Genomic DNA, 21,652 nt, shown 5'->3' with positions numbered 1-21,652 from the left:
CCAGATATCTACATTGTGCGCGGAAATAGGACAAGTGGGAGCTACAGACTGGGATTGGTAAATTAGACTAATCGAAGACAGGTTCAAATGGGTTTAAAGGAATTGGAGGGTGGTTTATGGGAAATATTCAAGCTATTTTTCAGATATTATTGTTATGTTTTATCATATAAAGCCCAAATACACTCCCATCACTTTTGTTTTGCAGAATTTCATCCTCGCTGACTGCTCCCTCTTATCTGTGCCTTTGCATATTTTAAGTGTCAGTCTTCACTGAAACTTTGGCATTCTATTCATGAACTCCGAAGTTCAGGATAAGCAGTGTTAGAGACTTGTCTAGAAAAGAAAGGGATGTAGTGCATTTATTTGTAGCAAGAAAAGCATAAAATGTGTTTTTGGTTGATATACGTTCAAACTTAAGAGCTAGCTATTTAATCAATTGATAGCAGTAATAGAACGTTACTGGTATCAGTTGATTAAATAGGCACACAATTAAGAGCTGATGAGCCATAGAGCATAATTTTAGTTTTTTTTAATGGGAATGTGGCTTGCAGTCCCAAGGTGGGCCATTGCAATCTAGCAGAATGCCGGAGTGAGGCGGCCCAGCGAACAGCTATTGTTGGCCTATCCAGAGGGTGAGCCATCAGTTGCCTATGACTGGACAACCCCCTTGGTACTCCTTGCTCTCAGTTCTTAACCATTGTGACGACTGGTCATAGGCGGGATCCTTGTGTAACTCTGTGTGCAGTGGTGCCTGGAAGTGGAGATAAAAGTGGCAGCAGGGAGCAGTAAGTGATATTTGCTAATAGGTGTTGGATCACATCTGTTGGAAAGGGCCAACATTGGGCCCCTCATGTCCAAGGGGTCTGGTACTCAGGTCCCATAAATACTATGGGCAACCATGAAGACAAAAATTGGGAATAATAGAGGTACACCTTTTAGTAGCCATCTACTCTGTCAGCTTTGTGCCTAAATGTAAGGCCTCATGCACACGGGTGGATTTGCATTACAGAATCCGGAGCGGACGTCCGCCTCTGGATTCCGCAGCACATACCGCGCAAAGCATGCTATGGAGAAGTGATCCTTCATGCACATGAGTGGAAACCAATTACGGTTTCTGCTCGCGGATGAAACATCGCAGTATGCTCCATCTTTGCGCGGACGGCTTCCAGTGACACTGTGGAAAGGTTGTGGATTCCACTTCATCGCCTAGTCGAAGCAGCAGGAGTTTTAAAAAGAAAAATCTGTACTGTGTATGTATGACATGTGCAGGGGGGAGGATAGAAGAGCCAGGAGCAGGAACTGAGCTCCCGCCCCTTCTCTGCCTCCTCTCCGCCCCTCTGCACTATTTGCAATGGGGAGAGGCGGAACAGGGCGGGGCTAATTCTTGGCACTTAGCCACGCCCATCCCACCTCCTTTCATTGCAAATAGTGCAGAGGGGCAGAGAGGGGGCGGGAGCTCAGTTCCTGCTCCTGGCTCTTCCATCCTCCCCCCCCCCTGCACATGAGGACGAGTTTATCGGCTCGGCGTGAAAACCGAGCCGATATACGTTCGTGGGAATGCAGCTTTAAGAGAAGCATAGAGTCTAGATCATGTGAGGCAATTATCCCCCTCTACTCTTCCTTACTCAGACCTCATCTGGAATACTGTGTCCAGTTCTGGGTGTCCCACTTTAAAAAAGACATAGACAAACTGCAGCAAGTTCAGAGAAGAGTTACCAAGATGGTGAGCGGTCTGCAAATCATGTCCTATGAGAAGCGGTTAAAGGATCTGGGAATGTTTAGCTTGCAAAAAAGAAGGCTGAGAGGAGACTTAATAGCTGTCTACAAATATCTGAAGGGCTGTCACAGTGCAGAGGGATCAGCCCTATTCTCATCTACACGAGGAAAGACTAGAAGCAATGGGATGAAACTGAAAGGGAGGAGACACAGATTAGATATTAGACAGTGAGGGGGATCAATGAGTGGAACAGGTTACCACAGGAAGTGGTAAGTTCACCTTCAATGGAAGTCTTCAAAGGCTGGACAAATATCTCTCTGGGATGATTTAGTAAATCCTGCACTGAGCAGGGGGTTGGACCCAATGACCCAGGGGGTCCCGTCCTATTCTACCAGTTTATGAGTCTATGTGTATTTTCCCCAATTTCAGATCCAGACTCAAAAGAGCAGTCGCAGAGTTGTGTTTTCAGGTGACTATTCAAATATTAGGGAAAGTTTGGATCCAAGATTTGATGGACCATACCACATTCAGTTGACAACTGCCTCTTCAGTCAAAATTGACAGGAAAAGACAATTGGGTCCTTGCCAACGACTGTGTGTGAGACTCCATCTGGAAAAGAAGAACCAGATACCCGCTAGACCACGTGTCAAACACAAGGCCCGCGAGACGAATCCGTCCCGCTGCCTCATTTTCTGTGGCCCACGGCGTGTCGACGGCCGCTCACCACTCTAGCGATTACCAGCTGGGGTGCCGCAGCTCCCCGCTGGTAATCGCGCTGTTACCACTGATCCCGGCGCACAATCTGACGTCAGTGTGCACTCGGGGATCAGCGCGAGCAGAGGGGGAGCAGCACTGATAGCAGGGAGGAGGTAAGTATATGGGTTGGGGGGTACTATTATTACTGAGGGGGGGTTAATGGTGGCTGCTGGGGGGGGGGGTTGATGGTGGCTGCTTGGGGGGCTAATGCTGGCTGATTAGTGGGGGGGGGGGGGGGTTAATGGTGGCTGCTTAGCGGGGCTAATTCTCGGAACTTAGCCCCGCCCCCAGCCCGCCTCTCCCCATTGCAAATAGTGCAGAGGGGCAGAGAGGGGGCGGGAGCTCAGTTCCTGCTCCTGGCTCTTCCATCCCCCCCCTTGCACACGAGGACAACGTATATCGGCTCGGTGTGAAAACCGAGCCGATATACGTTCGTCTAAATGCAGCCTAAGGGTGATATGGCCCTTGGTGAAAAGGAGTTTGACACCCCTGCGCTGGACTATGCATATCCTTTAAGTTATGGTTATAGTACCATGGATTTGGGTGAGAAGGTTAGAAAATAATTGAACACCTAGGATATTCCTCAAAAACGTGCTGCAGAGCTAACCACTATATGTTTAGAAACATTAATCTCTGCATAGATACAGCAGCTATCTTGGATTGGTTATAGAGACCTCCATCATGATAAAATCCAAGCATGAAGAGACTCTCTTGTCCGCATAGCGCCTCTTCAGAGATTTTAGTCATGAATTAGCTCAATTGAGAGCCATATTTTTAACACGTCTCCCAGTCCTAGTTATCGGAGGGTCTCGCAGTGAGCGCGGCTCTCAACCTTCAGTAAATGCCAATAGGAAAGAGTACTATTTAGTCATACCAAAAAGATGTCAAACGGGCCTACGCGTTTCATCTGGAGGCCGCAGATCTTCAGGGACCATGATAGACCTCAGATGTCAGTATAGCAAGATCTAACAGATCCACCATATGGATTTCCTTTGAGATTCTATTTTCCCAATCACAATGCAATTATGACATTGGGATGCCTCTCAATGCTAGTATTTCTGGTATATGCTCAGTCTCACCACACTACCTGCTGCAGCTGGTCAATCCCTGCATACACTACAGAAGTAGTATGATATTCCACCCCCAGCATTAATGGTGGTCACCTAATCTATTATTGGCATATTACAGTCGGAGTGTCCGCTAGTACATTAGTTTCAGCAGACCATAGAGAAAATAGGTGGCAGCAATCAGTGCTAAACCCACTGTATGATAACAGCTGAAAGCTTAAGATCCTAGTGAGGGGTTTCAGGATACCACCCACACCTAACGCAGGGAGATAAGCATCCTAACTAGAGGATATCTATTCATCCAAAAGAAAATAGATGAAAACAAAACCAGCGCCCTGATGTTGGCCAGCTGGTATAACCCTCAGCTCAGTAGGCCTGGGAGCCGTATTAAATATATGGCTCTCAACTGAGCTAACTCATGACTAAACTCTCTGAAGAGGTGCTATGCGGATAAGAGTCTCTTCATGCTTGGATTGTACCATGATGGAGGTCTCTATAACCAACCCAAGATAGCCGCTCTATCCACAGAGATTAAGGTTTCTAAAAAGTATTTTGTTAGTCCAGTCTGCAAAGGGTATTGTAACGTCTTGACTACCTCTGCCCCACTGAAAATTGGGACACTTAGGCCTCCTTCCCACCCGAACGGATTTCCGCAGCGTAATTCACAGCAAAAATCCGCTGTGTTGCCCGCAGCTATTAGGTTCTATTGAACATAATAGCTCAGGCACACAATTCCGCACCGTGAACTCTCCCGTCCTCACCCCGGCATGCTCTATTTGCCGCGGGTGTACGCGCTGACGGCTTCAATTGCAGTCAATGGAAGCCGCCCGTTTACGCTATCTCCCGCTGTAACATAGCAGAAGATAGCGTGAAAACGCTTTCCCGCCTACCGCATCCCGTGACGCAGCCAGCATGTCACATGACGTGCTGGCGGTGGGCGGGGAAGCGTCATGTGGGAGCGAGGACGCCGGATCCGCTGGTAAGTATGGGGTCTCTGGGGGGCGCCATGACGGGCTTCGCCGCGGAATATTCCACGGCGGAGCCTGTCACGGCCGTGTGCAGCCGGCCTAAGTCTGTTAAAAATTGTGAAGTACGTGTAGAAAATTAAAGAACTGTCGAAGGTATACCCCTGCTCCCATAATATCCTCCTCTATGCCCTGTGTGTATATCCCTCATTGTGGTCAGGATATGTTAAAAAAATAAATAAAAAGTTTCTTGGCACCCCTGTGTTTTCACAAGAACACTGGAGCACAACTGCCCCCACAATGGTTACAACATGGCTCGGTGACCCCTGGTTGTTTCTGATGGGCTGGGGATCATCATGCCATCTCCTCTGCCCAGAAAAGATGGCACTTTAAACGGTATGCCTCCTGGACAGGATGTGCGTGTGTGAAACTCACAAATAATGTCCTGCACCTCTGTTTCTAAATCACATCCCCTATGGGGGTTATAATGGGCTACCTACCTAATAAGATATTGTCTACTATATGGGATGAGACGGTAGAAAATTGGGTCAGCGCTATGCTCTGCCGTTTAGATGGCAAGTTGTCTATAGAGTCCTAGATCACACGGTAGTAGCCATGTTTTGTGCTACCACCACATGATGGTCTTCAAACAATACATCCGGCTGGTCTTCTAGAAAGTTGTGGATAACTGAGAGCCTCATCTAATATCTATGGGTATAGGTAACAGGATGACTTGTCCATTCATTAGTGTAATCTACAGATCGTCTAGATTAGTTACAGTATTAGGGCTGGCTCACCAACTAATGCAAGTCAAGCTGAATTGATTATCATTACCCAATACACAATAGTGCTAGATTACCGTACAGCTGCCTAAGAGTGGCATATGCCAATACGTTTTTTTACTGTCACACCAAGACCTCTCACACAGGCCTTTACTGCAGATTGCGCCCAGTTTCAGCAGTGCTGGCATGTGTTATGCCAGCGTTTCTAGCACAGCTGAAACCACAGGCAAGAATGCTGCGAGGAAGAAAAAAAAAAAATTCATGCTCACCTGACAGATGCCACCGGGCACTTGTCAAGCCAGCAGAGGATCTTTTGCAAGCGATGGAGATTAGAATCCCCGCCTCCAGCCAGAGATTGCTTTGCCAGCTTGACAAGTGCCCAGCAGCCTGCAGGGAGGTCTGGAGACTCCCTGATGGCACCTGCCAGGCGAGTATGGATTTTGTTTTCCCTCAGGTAGTGTTGCTAGGGCATTTAATCCTGCCCAACACACGTTGTACCGCGTTTTCGGCAGCAATGAAACCGCTGCCCATTCATTTCAATGGGCGACACAGGGCCGAAAGACAGCCAAAAATAGAAAATGCATCGCTGTCAAAGAGCAGCGTTTTGACGCTTGTGTGAGCAGCCCTATTGAAACGAGAGTTTAGCGCTGCGCTAAAAGGCAGCGCAAATAAGGGAGATGGAATAAATCCTCCACACAGTGCCACCTATATGAATAGGTGGCACTGTGGAGGATTTATTCCATCTCCCTTATTTGCATATTACCCAGAGGAGCACGCTTGGCCACTAGTCTCCACACTTAGTTTATAGTTGCTCTCCCTAAGGAGAAAAGAGAGTTTCTGAAAAGGCAGCGCTAAACGCTGTTGTTAAAAAAAAAAAAAAACACCCTATCTGTGTGAGGGAGGCCTAAGGTATTTTCCTGCAAACACCTGACTACAATTTAGGGCAAAAAGGGAATCCTGTCAGCGACCTCCCAGACTATTGAGTAATAAAGTAATAGCTCTGGGAGCATCACTAGTGGGGGAGGGGGGGGGGGGCGGACACTAGCAGTAACGAGTAGCGGGATATAATATGGTATATATCATGTGATATAACAAGAGCACGTAACATTACCTCATGGGCTTTTGACTTATTACTGGTGGATGCACAAGGTACTTAGGAAACTGCTCTACAGAACAGAGTTACAATTAATGTTTGATCATAGGTATAAGAACTATTGTTTAAACCTAACTGATGGCATGATTGACATTCCAGTTCAGGCAGAAGGGAGCCAATGAGGTCATGAGCAGGAGGGGGTTGGGAAGGAGCAGAGAGCCTATGACCTCATGAGCAGGAGGGGGTTGGGAAGGAGCAGAGAGCCTATGACCTCATGAGCAGGAGGGGGTTGGGAAGGAGCAGAGAGCCTATGACCTCATGAGCAGGGGGTGAGAAGCAGAGAGCTAAAGACCTCATGAGCAGGGGGTAGGGTAAGGAGCAGAGAGTGTGTGTGTGAATAAGCCGAGACCTCATGAGCAGGGTGAGCTGCCTGTCCACGGGCATTGCGGTATCCCGCAGTGGATCTCTGCTGTCAGCCTGACAGATAGGCTGACCGCAGAGAAATCGCAGCATGCTGCGATTTGCCGGCCAATAGCGGGGGGGGGGGGGGGGGGGGGGAAATCGCAACGATTCTCTGCTCATGGACAGGGGAGGCTGCGCGTTCACTGTGGCCGGATTATCGCCGCGGGAAACGCAATTCAGTCGCCCGTGGACAGACAGCCTAATGAGCAGAGAAAGCTGATGTTATGATGAGCAGGAGGGGAGAGGTAATGAGCGGACAATATAATGAGGAGGGGGGGGTGGTAAGGAGCAGAGAGCTAGTGACATAAGGGTGGTAATAAGCAGAGAAAGCCAATGATGTCATGAGCAGAAGGGAGGTAAGCAGCAGAGAGCTGATGACATGAGTGGGAGGTAATGACATGGATTTTGATGCACAATTTCCCCACAAAATCCACCCACTGCAATGAATTCTGTGGTGTGATACAATGGCGTATCTGCATGACTGAGTGAATTAGCTGAACCATAATCGTTCCGTGTAAAAAGGCACCGACAGGGGTCTGCAAGCCAATCGGCTTCCTGAGGCGAGGTGTGAAGTGGCCCCAATGCTCTTACAAGCATTGAAAGCACCAATACACAAGTAACCCAACATATCTGAGCCATTAAGACTTGGCTGAAATGACAATAGTGACAGCCTCCACCCGCCAATTCAGTGGCCCCAGTAGTAACCTCAGCAGCAGCCCTAATCGTTATAGTGACCCCAGTAGTAACAGAGCCCCCCGTGGTAAGAGACCCCTTATTGCCCAAGTAGTTTCTCATTTTGTGGCCCCTATAGCGTCACCAAAAGTCCACAATAGTAGTACCGTAGTTAAGCACTTAATGGCCACAGTAGTAAGTGACCCTAGCAATGGGGACTTCCTTATTATGGCCACTAGTAGACCCAGAAGTACTAGTGCCACCAGAAGTAACCTTGTTAGTGGCAACAATAGTAATAGGGACGCATTAGGCTCAACATAGCAAATCAAATGAACTGGATGGCTGAGGGGATTGTCAGCCTTACACACTGTATGCGAGCAGAGAGAAGCAAGCTCAGAGTAACAAATGCCCAGCTAACCTCCTGCACGGCAGGGACTGAACAGAGTTCCTCTTTTACTGCAGGAACTGGTCACCTGCAGTACAGGAGGAACTCTCCAGGAACATGCCACCCCGATGTGCTGCTCACAGACCGGGGACAATCTAATCTTACTACTCAGAGCTGGATATTTTGCACTACGAAAACTGCAATAATTCCCCCATCAGCGGTCAGAGGAGACCAGCAATCCCTCTACTGCTACAAGGGAATGAGGCAGAACCAGTCGTCGAGGTGCAGCTGCCCATCACTGCCCTGGGATTTGCCTACGTTCACAGCCCCACTCAGTTTCCTCCAGGCAGACCCTCACCCCATTAGTACATACCTGAGTTGTTGCCGGCAGCCCATTGTGTCCCTCTGTGAGTGCGGACCAGGCTTCAGGCTAATCCTTTAAGTTGGGATCAGGTCGTCACAATCCTTATTCTCCTCAGGCTGCAGATTACAGCCCGCAATGTGACAAACACCCAGTCACATGGAGAGACCACAAGAGCTTACTGCCCCCATGACCACCATCTCCGACACCAGGAGGAGGATGCGGCTGCCACGCTGTGCGGAGGGGGAATCCCAGGATGCCTAGACAGGACTCGTCAGCGCACAGCCTCACATAACAAACAGCTTGTGTTTTATTTCACAAATCACTGTACAAAACGTTTTATATAAAAACACTGCGAGATGTAGCGAGCTGCCCGCCACCGTAACACTGACATCATAAATTATAGGACAACTGTACAGGTGCAGTGTAACCCACCCACCACAGCGAGCGCGTCTATGTACACGGTGGCGCCGCCCGCCTGTTTACACAATATATATATTTATAGGCTATTTCACATATTAACAGATAGCGCAGGTCGTGAGTGTTCAGATTATGGCGGTCCTAGTCCTCATCGGCTGATGTCACGGCCCATGTCCCAGTGTTTGGAGGCGTGTTCACTCTTTAGCGAGCTGAAGAAGGGGTGCTTCAACGCCTGAGAAAGCGTGCAGCGCTTGGACGGTTCGTACTCCAACATGGACTCGATCAGGTTGAACAGCTGGTGGTGCTCTTCAGCGTCACACAACATGTATCTCTGTAAGGAGCGGACACGTCAGTCCCACTAGACAAGAAGGCGTGTCCCCCATCCCTCCATGTCACCTGCAGCCAAGAGACCCCAACCACCACAAGCTACAACCTGCTGTCCCTACCCAATCAGCAAGTACCTCTCCCCGCACACCATATAGCAGCCCTCCTTACCCTCAGGGGCTTGCAGTTGTCTCGCACATATCTGCCTGCAGACGTGCTGTCATCCCAGTCGAGCCGGCTGTGATAGAAGTATTTCTGCTTCCTGTAGATAAGAAGTTGAGTAAGACCGTGACCCCAGAGATGAAAGAGGGCGATGGCAGAACCTTCCATACACTCACCTCGTCTTTCGGATCATCCGGGATGGGATCGGGCCCAGAATTCTCTCCATCATGGCCAGGTGCTCCCGGTTGTCATGTGTCTGTGGACAGCAACAGGATTAGTGAAGGGCACCACAGTGGGCACAGTACTGAGGGCAAAAACCTCACCTGGAAGAGGGTGAAGCCCACGTAATACTCAAAGATGATGCACCCAATGCTCCAGACGTCGCAGGGCTGACTCCAACCGAGCTCTGCAGATACAGGGGGAGGTGGTCAGCAACAGAAAGCTCATCCTCTTCTCAAAAGCCAAACAGAACTGGCACTTACCTAAAATCACCTCTGGGGCACGGTAGTGCCTTGTGGACACAATGGTGCTGTGGTGCTCATGGTCAAAGGTGGCGCTGCCAAAGTCCACCACCCGAATGTCTGTGTTCTTTACACACCTTTCATCTCTCTTCTTGGGTGGAGGGAGGTCACAGGGAGAGACCACACAAGTACAAGCATTAGGCCTAAGCTGAAGAGAACCAATAGCGGTGTCCCCCCGACACAGAAACCAAGTACCCACCTTATCCATGTTATAGGTCAGCTCAAAGTCCGAGTTCACGAAGAGAATGTTCTCTGGCTTCAGGTCTGTATGCGTCAGCTTATTGTCATGAAGAACTGCAGAGAACAGTTTTAAGTTTACAATGTAGCCCACCCCAGGCTAGATCCCCCCACCCTCCCCACAGGCTCAGCACTTACACTTCACCGCATGACACACTTGATGAGCCATGCGCCTCACTTGGTGAATGGGGTACGGAAGGTAGTTGTTTTCCTTGAGGAAATCGAATGTGCTGAGGCCAAGAAGTTCAAAGGAGATGCACATGTGTCCATGATAGTCAAACCAATCAAACATTCGGACGCAGAGGCTGTGGGGAGTACAGAACCGGTCACACATGAGATTACAATGGAAGAACCACCATCACCTCCAGAGGGCACACTTACTGCTTGTTATCTGGATCCTTTTCGTTGATCTTCTCCAGGACGTTTATCTCTAGTCTTGCTGCCTCCTTGTACTTTTCTACATTTTTAATAATTTTTAGAGCTACTCTGGCAGCTCCCCTGCAGAGAGCATAGGACAACGTTACAGACCAGCCCAGTCAACACGGGCGCTTGGATAAATGGCAACGATCACTCACCTCCGGTGGTCTACACACTGCACGACTCGGCCAAATGTTCCTTCTCCCAGAGTACTGATAATCTCATCTGTGAGGGAAAGCAGAAGCAGGGGTAAGGACGAAGCACTCCCTGCAGCTAGAGCCAATGAAAGGCCAGGAGTCATACAATATATGTCAGGCTGGGCGTGGAGCCATAAGAATTACTCTAACTTCCTGCCCCAGAACACTATATAACATGGGAGCTTTAATGAGAGTAAAGGAGGAAGAGGAGGAGGAGGAGGGGGCTGCGCTGTCTCTTTAAATACAAAATCAGATAAAACACAAAAGACAGACAGGTCTGCAGCGTCTTGGGGGAGGGGGAGCTTAGAACTAGAGAGCTAAATTATGTTACGATTTGGCTGTACATCTTTCTTGTAGCCAGTCGCCGCTGCGATAGATCAGGTGACCCTCCACGTCGTCTTCCACACTCTTGGCCTGCCTGCTGCTCTGGCGACTCCTCTGTTGTGACGGGCCCGTCAATTCCCGGCAAAACATCACCATTCACCAGCCAATCAGATTTTCAAACCAGCGGCACATAGGTTGGTTGGTTTGGAAATTCACATTGTAGTTTGAGGTAGGAGGGTGTGCAGTAGATTCCCAGCCAATTCATACGGCACATAGGAATATATAACGATAGGGATATTGCAAGGGAACAGGTCAAGATACAAATACACTAACTCAAAGAAAAAAAAAAAAAACAAACAAAAAAAAACATTCTGCAGATTGTCTTATCGATGCAAAAGCAGGAAAAACAGGAGCACAAAGTAACAGAAAGGTCAACAAGTCTTCATTTTCCCTACAGCCCCCCAGTATGCACATTACAGGCCCATATAGCTCAGCAGATGACTACCCCCTCCCCACATGCACACCTGGCTAAACCTCCCGACTTACGGATTGAGCAGTGACGTTCCCCCTCCCGACGATCAGCAGGTGGAGCCACCTCTGCTATACCCCTAAGGTGCATCCGCATCTACCAGTTAATCTGTTCCCATATCTAGTTCTAGAAGCACAATTCAGTGACCCCCGTCCCCACGATCCTACAAGCTCAGGTGTGCCGGACGGCTGTAAGGGTGCTATTACACAAGCACTAGCGGCAGCCGCTTGCGTTTTCCCGACAGTTATCTGGCAGCACCTGTGAGTGCAGCTGCCACTCAACAAGCTGTCACAGCGAGAATTGACAATAGCGCCAATTGCAAGGCAGTACTTGCGGTCACATGTACCACCCACCAATCCTTAGGAAAAGGTAAGCGCTGGAAGCTTGTGTAGCAGCGCCTTAAGTGTGTCGTCCTATAGGCAGGATTTCGCCCATAGGACGCACCACAGTAAATGCCACACCAAAATCAGAAGGGCTGCCTGATCTGCAATTTCGCATTTAAGTCCAGTTAGACCTGCAGATTTTGGCGTGAAATTCCAGAGCTGTGGATTTGGGTGCACCCTGCACGCCAATTCTGGCCCATTCGGAAGCACCCCGAAGTGTCCCAGTATACAGGATCTTACATCACTATATACCACGTGTGCAGACACACTACACAGCATATAATAAGCCGTAAACTTGCCTAACCATCGGATCTAGGCCTCTAGTAGAGAACCGCAGCCAACCCCCATGACTATCCCTTAATAAACACAAGATGGGGGAGGGGTGCACTTACCCAGTCTTGCTTTAAGAAGAGAGAAAGGGGGGAGGGGGACCAGAGGGAGATGAAGGGAATACTCACCGATGACGATTGGCTATAAGACCTTGTTCTACGCTTCCTGCGTTTCTGCTTGCGCCGGCTGCTCTTGCAGCTCCTGTAGCTGTCATCTCGCGATCGGCGGTAGTCGTAGGAGTGCCGGTATTCTGCCTCATAGTAGACATCTCCCCTCTCTCGGCTGTAGCCATTCCTTCTGTAGTTCTCACAGTATCTGCGGTCGTACGCCCGTCTGTCTGATGATCGCGCTTCATAGCTGGGGAGGAAGAAATAGTCAGCAGGACCCAGAGCAGGGAGCCACACATGCAGCTGTGGGACGGTCACCTACCTGCGGGACCTCTCGTGATAACTGTCTCCATGTCTGTAGCGCCGGTCACGCCCCCTGCCGCTGCTGCTGGACCTCGACCTGCTCCTTCTCCGTCTGTGCTTGCGGCTTCTGTAACGTTCGTGGTAGCTCCCTCTGCTGCCTCTCTCGGATGAACGGTACCGTCTGGAGTGCGGCATCTGCGGAGGAAGGAAATGCAGGTCACCCCACTACAGCATCCGTGATCCGGGGAGCACACCACCCCAAATGAGGCTTCATTCAGACTCCCAATCCGCGAGGACAGCAGACGTTCCCATCCTATTCTCACCCATGGCATGGAGATAAATAGAACGGCTCTTTTCCCCGAGTACCATCAGTTAAGGGAGGGGTGGAAATACAGATGTTGTGTGGTCTGTAATGCCCCCAAGAAGCAGACGGACGGACGACAAACCAGTCTAAACCCTGCCGACACAGTAAAATCCAAGACTGCCCAGGGATCCAGAAACACAAGAGACCTACACAAGGCCCCATGTGGTCAAGGCAACGCATAACAGGGTGCCGATGGAGTGAGGCCCCCTCCCGTCATGGCTTAGAGGGGTTTTCTGGGATGTGGGAGAAAAACAAAAATCTAAGTTATCTAGGCTTAAAATGGTGAGAAACAGAATACTCCCCGACTCCAACAGCCCCCGCTGCTGCGCACAGAACCAGAAGTAGTGGCGGACAGTCATGTGACAACCCAACCAGTCCCAGGCTTCAGTGGTAATTCTTCTATGGCCGCAGACCCCATTGATTTCATGCGCAAATACATAGGGAATATGTATGTTTTCAGGCATATTTACTGCATATTTTCACAATCCCATTGACTTAAATAAGCCATTTCAGCCCATAATATGGATCAAAAAAAGAACATCGCAAGAATCTGCTCCTTTCTCACCATGAACACGTTAAAAACACTGTTGTCCTCATCCACTATTGGCTTATTACAACTTGCTGCCTCCCCCTCTCCACTATATCCTGAATGCGGCAGCCAGGCTCATCTTCCTGTCCAGCTGCTACTCTGACACCTGTGCCCTCTGCCCTCTGCCAGTCACTGCACTGGCTGCCCGTCAGATACAGAATTCATTTCAAACTCACCACCCTCATCCACAACCCGCTCCACCGCCCCGCATTGTATCCATCTCAATCCACCACCCAGCCCGCGCCCTCCGCTCTGCTCATGAAATCAGACTAAATGCCCCTTTAACTCAAACCTCATATTCCCGCCTCCAATACTTCTCCAGAGCAGCACCAGTCCGCTGGAACGCACTACCCAAAAACTATCTGGGCAATCCCTGACTCACAAAACTTCAGGCGTGCTCTAAAAAGCACCTCTTCAGGGAGGCATACCAAATCCCCTAAACCAAACCCCTCTGTACTCTGCCTGATAACATGCTTCCTGACCTACTGACTGCAACCACTGCTAGCCGCCATCAGCCGCCCCCTGCAGTCATAACAATTCAGCCACTATACGGTTTGACCATTGTCTGTGTATAGCATCCCTCACTCTCCACCTCGCCATACCGTGCCCATCTCCAGCCCCTTTACCTTCTGTATCACCCCATTACTTGTAGTATGTAAGCTCGCCGGAGCAGGGCCCGCACCCCTATTGTTTCCATCAATTGCTAGATCTATCTGTGGTTTTGTTTCTGTTCCCCGTCTTCTAAGCGCAGCAGAATATTTCGGCGCTATATAAGGGTGACTACCCACTAGCGGTTTTTTTTCTGCTGCGAATTTGCTCCTATTTTTTCTTCCAATTGTCAATGGGACTTCCTAATGTTAAAACCGCGACGCAACACAACTGACAATTGGAAGAAAAAATTAGGAGCAAATTTGCAGCAGAAAAAAAAAAAAACGCTAGTGGGTCGTCACCCCAAGGCCTCATGTCCACGGGGAAAATCAGGCCCGCTACGGATTCTCCATGTAGAATCCGTAGCGGGTCCCTCCTGCCCCGCGGACATGAGGCATAAAAATAAGAATTAACTCACCTCTCGCCCGCTCTGGATCTTCCCTTCGCCGCGGCTTTATCTTCTCTCATCGGCTCGGCGGATGCGCAGGGCACGTTGGTTGCGTGCCCCGCGCATGCGCCGGCCCGAAGAAAAAAGATCCGGTTGCAACGGAGAGAAGATGAAGCCGCGGCGAAGGGAAGATCCGGAGCAGGTGAGTATATTCTTATTTTAGGTCTCCCGCGGATCCGGACAGCTTCCATAGACTTCAATAGAAGCCTGCGAGAGCCGTCCCCGCGGGACACCCGCACGAAAATGGAGCATGGTCCAGATTTTTTCATGCTCCATTATTTTTAAATTCCCTTTTATTGACCATCCGCGGGTATTTATCTACCCGCGGATCGTCAATGCATCCCTATGGGGCAGGGATCCGCATGCGGGTGATCTGCTGCGGATTTTAATTCTTATTCTGCCCGTGGACATGAGGCCTAAAGATTATTATTCTGTGAAACGCAGGTTCGAATATTCCAATGCAAATCAACAGGGATTCAGCAATGCATATAGTGCGCATAATATGGTGCGCAAATACACCTGAGTGAATGAACCATTAAATAGACTTTAATACTGTATACAAGACATCACATGCCTATTACCCGCATATAACAAGTATACTGCGCATATGACATTATTTGAGTATTCCCCAAGGTAACCAGTATACTCTGTACACTGGAGGTTATTATATGAGTATTTCCAGTACATAATCAGTATACTCCGTATATGTGAGGTTATTATACAAGTATTTCCTATATATAAGCAGTATACTCCATATACATGAGATTATAGGAGAATTCCCGGTGTATAGCTAGTATATTCCATATACATGAGGGTATTATGCAAGTATTCCCAGTATATAAAGGGTATCTCCACATATGTGAGATTATATGGGTATTCCCTGCACATAACCAGTATACTCCACATGTGAGGTTATTATACGAGTATTCCCTGTATATAACCTGTATAGTGCACATATGCGAGGTTATTATAGGAGTACTCCCTTACATAACTGGTATACTCCGTATAGGAGATTATTCTATGAGTAATCGCTGTATATACACCTGGTATAGTGCACATATGTGAGATTATACTGGTATTCCCTGTATATAACCGGTATTCTGCATGTGTGAGGTTATAAGTATTTCCTGTATATAACCAGTATACTGCACATATGGGAGGTTATTATACAACTATTCCCTGTATATAATTAGTATATTCTGTATATAAGGTTATTATAAGCGCTGCGGAATAAATTGGCGCTACACAAATAAAGATTATTATGAGTATTCCCTGTATATAACCAGTTTAGAGCACATATGCGAGATATGAGCATTTCCTGTATATCAGGGGTCCCCAACTCCAGTCTTCCGGGACCACCAACAGGTCATGTTTTCAGGATATCCTATGGTAAGAACACCTGTGGCAATGTCTGAGGCACCGACAATAATTACATCACCTGTGCAACACTGAGGAAATCCTGAAAACATGACCTGTTGGGGGTCCCTGAGGACTGGAGTTGGGGGACACTGCTGTATATAACCAGAGTATTCGTGTTTCTTGACGCCACCAGAAGCTAAGGGTTTGACAGGAGTAACGCCCCTCTCACACCCCTAGCTCCCGATAGGCTCAAGAAGCGAAGGTACTCCAAGTAGCTCCAAGCCGGGGAACCTAGGAGAATTGCGGGGGGAGCTGAATCGGGATCCATTCTGCAGGAGGAGTGGGACCCAGGGGTGGCAGTGAGAGCGCTGCCGCCTGCTTTGGCCGCAGGGGGAGGCGAAGAGGAAGTGTAGAGTGGAGAATGTCTGTGGGGACACCCGTCACAGAGCTGCTGCCTGCTTGGCCCCGCTGTGGGAGTGGAAGCGCCCTGCATCTATTCAAGGGCTGCAGGAGTGGGACCTGGGGACAACAGCGCCGACCACACTACAACCTCTTCCAGATGCTGTGGCCGCAGGTGGAGCGTCAGCCCAAGAGTACTGTGGGGCCGTGCTGCGTGAGCTGGAGCAAGGCACAGCAGCGGGTACGCCAGTCATAGCGGTCCCTGAGCGTGAGCAAGCCAAAGCAGCGGGCACGCCAGTCATAGCGGTCCCTGAGCGGGAGCAAGCCAGAGCAGCGGGCACGCCCCTCATAGTGCTCCTGGCTGCTTCGGCCACAGGGGGAGCGGCCGCGGGAATAGACTGTGGCGGCGAGGGAAATGGGGGACCTGTCAGGTGAGAGGCAAAGCACCCTCCAAACATTTGTGCCAAGGAGGGAGGGTTAGGATGAGGGGTAGGGCTAACAGTTAGCCTTATATTATATATATTGACTGTTACCCTTTGCCCTCATCCTAAGCCTCCATCCCTGTCAGAAATCACTGGAGCTGCTGCATTACTGTAGTGGGCTGCCAGGACCTCCGGTCCACCGACCTCTGCAGCCAGTTAGCTGCAGGGGACGTCACCCCCTGTCAAATCTTGACTCCACCAAGTCCTCCTGGTGGCGTCAAGATACACTAATACCTATAACCGGTATACTCCATATGTGAGGCTATTATGAGTATTTCCTGTATATAACCAGTATACTCCGTATATGAGGTTATTATATGAGCATTTCCTGTATATAACCAGTATACGTCATATATGAGGTTTAGAGTATTCCCTGTATATAACTGGGATAGTGCACATGTGAGGATGTTTTAAGAGTATTACCTGTATATACTCTGTATATGAGTATTCCCAGTGTATAACTGGTATAGTGCACATATGTGAGGTTATTCTATGAGTATTTCCTGTATATAACCAGTATACTGCACATGAGAGATTATTATATGACTATTCCCTGTATATAATTAGTATACTCCGTACATGAGGTCATTATGAGTATTCCCAGTGTATAACTGGCATAGTACACGTGAGGTTATGAGTATTTCCTGTATATAACCAGTATACTGCATATATGTGAGGTTATGAGTATTTCCTGTATATAACCAGTATACTCCGTATATGAGATGAGTGTTCCCTGTATACTCCATATGAGGTTATTTAGAGTATTTCCTGTATATAACTAGTATACTCCGTATATGAGATTATGAGCATTTCCTCTGTATGTGTACACTGCACATGTGAGATTATACGACTATTCCCTGTATATAACCAGTATACATCGTATATGAGGTTATTATGAGTATTCCCTGTATATAACCAGTTTAGAGCACATATGTGAGATATGAGCATTTCCTGTATATAACCAGTATACTCCGTATATGTGAGCTTATTATAAGAGTATTCCCTGTATATAACTAGCATATTGTACATATGTGAGGTTATTATACAAGTATATGAGCAGTATACTCCATACATGAGGTTATTATGAGTATTTCCTGTATATAACCAGTATACTGCACATATGTGAGGTTATTATATGAGCCCTTTCTGTATATAACCAGTATACTCCGTATGTGAGGTTATTATGAGTGTTCCCTGTATATAACCGGTATAGTGCACATATGTGAGATTATCCGACTATTCCCTGTATATAACCAGTATACTCCGTATGTGAGGTAATTATTAGAGTATTTCCCCGTATACTCGGCATATACGCGGCACCTAGGAGCAGCCGCCATTTTGTGCCGTCTCCTGCCTCAGCCGCCGCCATCTTACAGGTCAGTGTCTCTGGCGGCCCGGGCCTCCTCCCTTACCCCCGTCGCTCTGCGGGCCCCTCTCACCGTTCTTGCAGCTAGGCCGGTTCTCTTGTCCCACAAGAAGTCCGTGTTTGCGGTGAGTAAGCCCGGGGCTGCCGAGCCCTCCTCCCGCTCCTCTCTGCGACTGTCCTCCGTCTGCGCGGCCCCGACCAGCGGTCACCAGCACGGCGTACGTCATTCACTCTGCGCGCTCATTGGCAGGTGCGGGGCGGGGGCGGGGCCCGAGCGCCACCTAGAAGCTTCTCTGCTGGGCACGTGACACCGCTGGCCGCGCCATCTTGTGTGCGCCCTGACTGTGGCGACGGCTGTAGTTGACGGGGAGGAGCCGTCCATGGGGATATATGGGACAAGTGTGACCCACATAGACCCTGATAGGGTGAAGGTGACGGCCAGTGGGACTCCCTCCCCGCTCTCAGGCCGTGTAGTAACAGTGGTGAGGGTCCCTCAGTGCCGCCGCCTGTTCTGGGACTGAGGACGCTGTGATTGGGGGGGTTTTCATCTCTTATTTTTCTAAAGCCATAATGTTAATACCTCCCGTGTCCCGCCGGGCGCGCGCGGGCCGCCCCTGTGTCCCGCCGGGCGCGCGCGGGCCGCCCCTGTGTCCCGCCGGGCGCGCGAGGGCCGCCCCTGTGTCCCGCCGGGCGCGCGAGGGCCGCCCCTGTGTCCCGCCGGGCGCGCGAGGGCCGCCCCTGTGTCCCGCCGGGCGCGCGAGGGCCGCCCCTGTGTCCCGCCGGGCGCGCGAGGGCCGCCCCGTTTCCCGCCGAGCGCGCGAGGGCCGCCCCGTTTCCCGCCGAGCACGCGAGGGCCGCCCCGTTTCCCGTCGGGCGCGCGAGGGCCATCCCGTGTCCCGCCGGGCGCCTGAGGCCCGTCTGTTTTCCGTCGGGCGCGTGAGGGTTGTGTGCGGGTAACCAAGAAAAGGACCTCCAGGGTAGTTTTCTCAGAAATACTTCCTGCACCAAGAGCCACACTAGAAAGGCAGCAGGATCTTAGGGAGGTAAACAAGTGGCTCCGGAGTTGGTGTAAGAAGGAGGGATTTGGGTTCTTGAAGAACTGGGCTGACTTTGCTGCCAGCTACAGGCTCTACCGTAGGGACGGGCTGCATCTTAATGGGGAGGGTGCAGCTGTGCTGGGGGAGAAGATGGCTAGAAGGCTGGAGGAGTGTTTAAACTAGGGACTGGGGTGAGGGCAAAAAGAGAAATAGTGGGGTAGTCAGTGTAGATGGTGACCTGGGGCTTGGGCAGAAAAATGGCAAATGAAGTTCAATATTGATAAATGTAAGGTTATGCACATGGGCAGGAGAAACGGATGTCACCAATACACACTAAATGGGGCACTGCTAGGGAAAAGGCAGATGGAAAAAGACCTGGGGATACTAGTGGATTGTAGACTAAACTGGAGTAACCAATGCCAGTCAGCTGCTGCAAAAGCTAATAAAGTCTTGGGGTGCATTAAAAGAGGTATAGGGGCGAAGGACGAGAACATTATCCATCCATTATATAAGGCACTTGTCAGGCCCCACATGGAATACTGAGTACAGTTCTGGTCACCGGTGCTCAGGAAAGATGTTACAGTGCTTGAGGGGGTTCAAAGAAGGAAAACGAATACATGGAAAGAGAGGACTGGAATACCCTGAGAGGCTATCCAAATTGGGATTATTTACCCTGGAAAAAAAACTAAGGGGCGATCAAATAACTCTGTATAAATACATTAGGGGACAATACAAGGATCTCTCCCATGATCTGTTTATACCCAGGACTGCGACAGTAACAAGAGGGCATCCGCTACGATTAGAGGAAAGCAGGTTCCATCACCAACACAGAAGGGGGTTCTTTACTAGAGATGAGCGAGCTTTTTGTAAAATTCTAGAGCTCTACTCGAGTAACAAACCCCATTGACTACAATGGGAGACTCGAGCATTTTTGTATGTGGGACGCCGGGTCCTGAGCGCTCTCACTCGCTCTCTCTCCCCCTCCCTTCATGCCAGACCAAAAATTTGCCAATGGCGCGCGCTGGGGCGGGGTTGAACACGATTTGATGCTCGTTCGAGTAATGAGCACCATCGAGTACGCTAATACTCGAACGAGCATCAAGCTCGGCAGAGTATGTTCGCTCAACTCTATTCTTTACTGTAAGAGCAGTGAGACAGTGGAACTCTCTGCCTGAGGAAGTGGTGATGGCAAAATCCATTGAGGAGTTTAAGAGGAGACTAAACGCTTTTTTCGAGTAGAAGGATATTACAGGATATAGACATTAGGCGACCAGCAGGTTTGTAGTTCCGGGTCTAACAGTCAGGTAGGAACTATCAGAGGTTGATCCAGGGATTATTCTGATTGCCATTATGGAGTCGGGAAGGAATTTTCCCCCAAATGGGCTAATTGGCTCCTGCCTCTTGGGGTTTTTGCCTTCCTCTGGATCAACTAGAGGGTGGAAACAGGCTGAACTAGATGGACTTTGTCTTCATTTAGCCTAACATACTATGTCACTATGCTACAGAGCCTTGTGGTACCCCACTTCTTTCGTGTAAGAGCAGTGAGACTATGGAACTCTCTCCTGAGGACTTGGTGACGGTAATACGACATAAGAGTATAAATCACAATACTTGGCAGTGTCAGTAGCACTCACCAAAAGTCCACAAGATGGCGGAGCGGTTTACTGCAGGCCAGGGCAGGATCCGATCCTGATCCTTATAAACCGACACTTGAACAAAAGGATATCGTCACTGCATGGGTGTTTCTTACCCACATGCCATGCTTGCATATGCTCCATGTCAGCCATCTATTGCATAGCAACCCCATAGATGCAAATGTTACTGTTGCAGCATATCCATGTGCAACGTCATCTACCCCCGTCAGAGTCAAATTGTGTGGGACCTGTTCTCTAGAACCCAATCATATAATAAGGAGTCTACCATGCAGAAAAAGCAGTTGGTGAAATGATCAGTTAGATCCCGCCAAATTCTTGGTATCGCAAACTTCATGGCTCTATTTTCGCCTCTGAACTAACTTTGAAGAGTTTTCTTGCAGTTATCACGGCTGAAGTGAGGGGCCCATGACTTCTCTTGCTCACCCACAGCCATCCCAAAATATGTAGTAGGCTGCATTCATTTTTGTTGTTGTTGAAAAAGAAGGCTTCTTTGCCCGTGTTTTGATGAAGTCTCCACATACATAACAGAAAGCATCTGCAAGATATTTAAAACCTCTTGATGCCATAGGCCGCCTGCAGACGGGCGGGTCGGGACGGGACCCGACCCGAGCGCCTGCAGGGACCAGTGCGTACTCACCCGCGGCTCCGGCTGTTTGATTTGCCGAGCAGCCGGCGCATGCGCAGACTGGAGCTGCGGCAGGTGAGTGACATTTCTGAAATAGAGCATGCCGCGATTTGTTTGCCGCGCGAAATCTAGATTTCGCGCGGCCGTCTGCATAGGATTGCGTTTG

General features: G+C 49.5%; 1 protein-coding gene across 2 annotated transcripts in view; it reads right to left on the bottom strand.

Moving 5' to 3' along the window:
- The window catches only part of CLK2 (CDC like kinase 2), a 51,770-nt gene extending 33,371 nt beyond the window's left edge, over positions 1–18,399 (bottom strand). Inside the window, exons 1-13 of one of the 2 annotated variants that reach the window (XM_066608919.1) lie at positions 18,243–18,399; positions 12,534–12,709; positions 12,233–12,461; positions 10,883–10,976; positions 10,500–10,566; positions 10,306–10,422; positions 10,063–10,229; positions 9,887–9,981; positions 9,649–9,778; positions 9,490–9,572; positions 9,343–9,422; positions 9,176–9,266; positions 8,548–9,011 (exon numbers count right to left, since the gene is read on the bottom strand). In XM_066608919.1, the coding sequence (XP_066465016.1) occupies positions 8,829–9,011; positions 9,176–9,266; positions 9,343–9,422; positions 9,490–9,572; positions 9,649–9,778; positions 9,887–9,981; positions 10,063–10,229; positions 10,306–10,422; positions 10,500–10,566; positions 10,883–10,976; positions 12,233–12,461; positions 12,534–12,709 (1,512 nt within the window). In that variant the 5' untranslated portion in view covers positions 18,243–18,399 and the 3' untranslated portion in view covers positions 8,548–8,828. Of the gene's footprint in view, positions 1–8,547; positions 9,012–9,175; positions 9,267–9,342; positions 9,423–9,489; positions 9,573–9,648; positions 9,779–9,886; positions 9,982–10,062; positions 10,230–10,305; positions 10,423–10,499; positions 10,567–10,882; positions 10,977–12,232; positions 12,462–12,533; positions 12,710–18,242 lie in introns of those variants that run through there. The other variant, XM_066608922.1, reaches the window with a different exon arrangement.
- Positions 18,400–21,652: the final 3,253 nt, after the last annotated feature.

This window comes from Eleutherodactylus coqui, chromosome 6 (assembly GCF_035609145.1).
Source record: "Eleutherodactylus coqui strain aEleCoq1 chromosome 6, aEleCoq1.hap1, whole genome shotgun sequence".
Taxonomy (NCBI): Eukaryota; Metazoa; Chordata; class Amphibia; order Anura; family Eleutherodactylidae; genus Eleutherodactylus; species Eleutherodactylus coqui.
The sequence above is the reverse complement of the archived record's forward strand: the minus strand, read 5'-3'. Positions and strand labels throughout refer to the sequence as shown.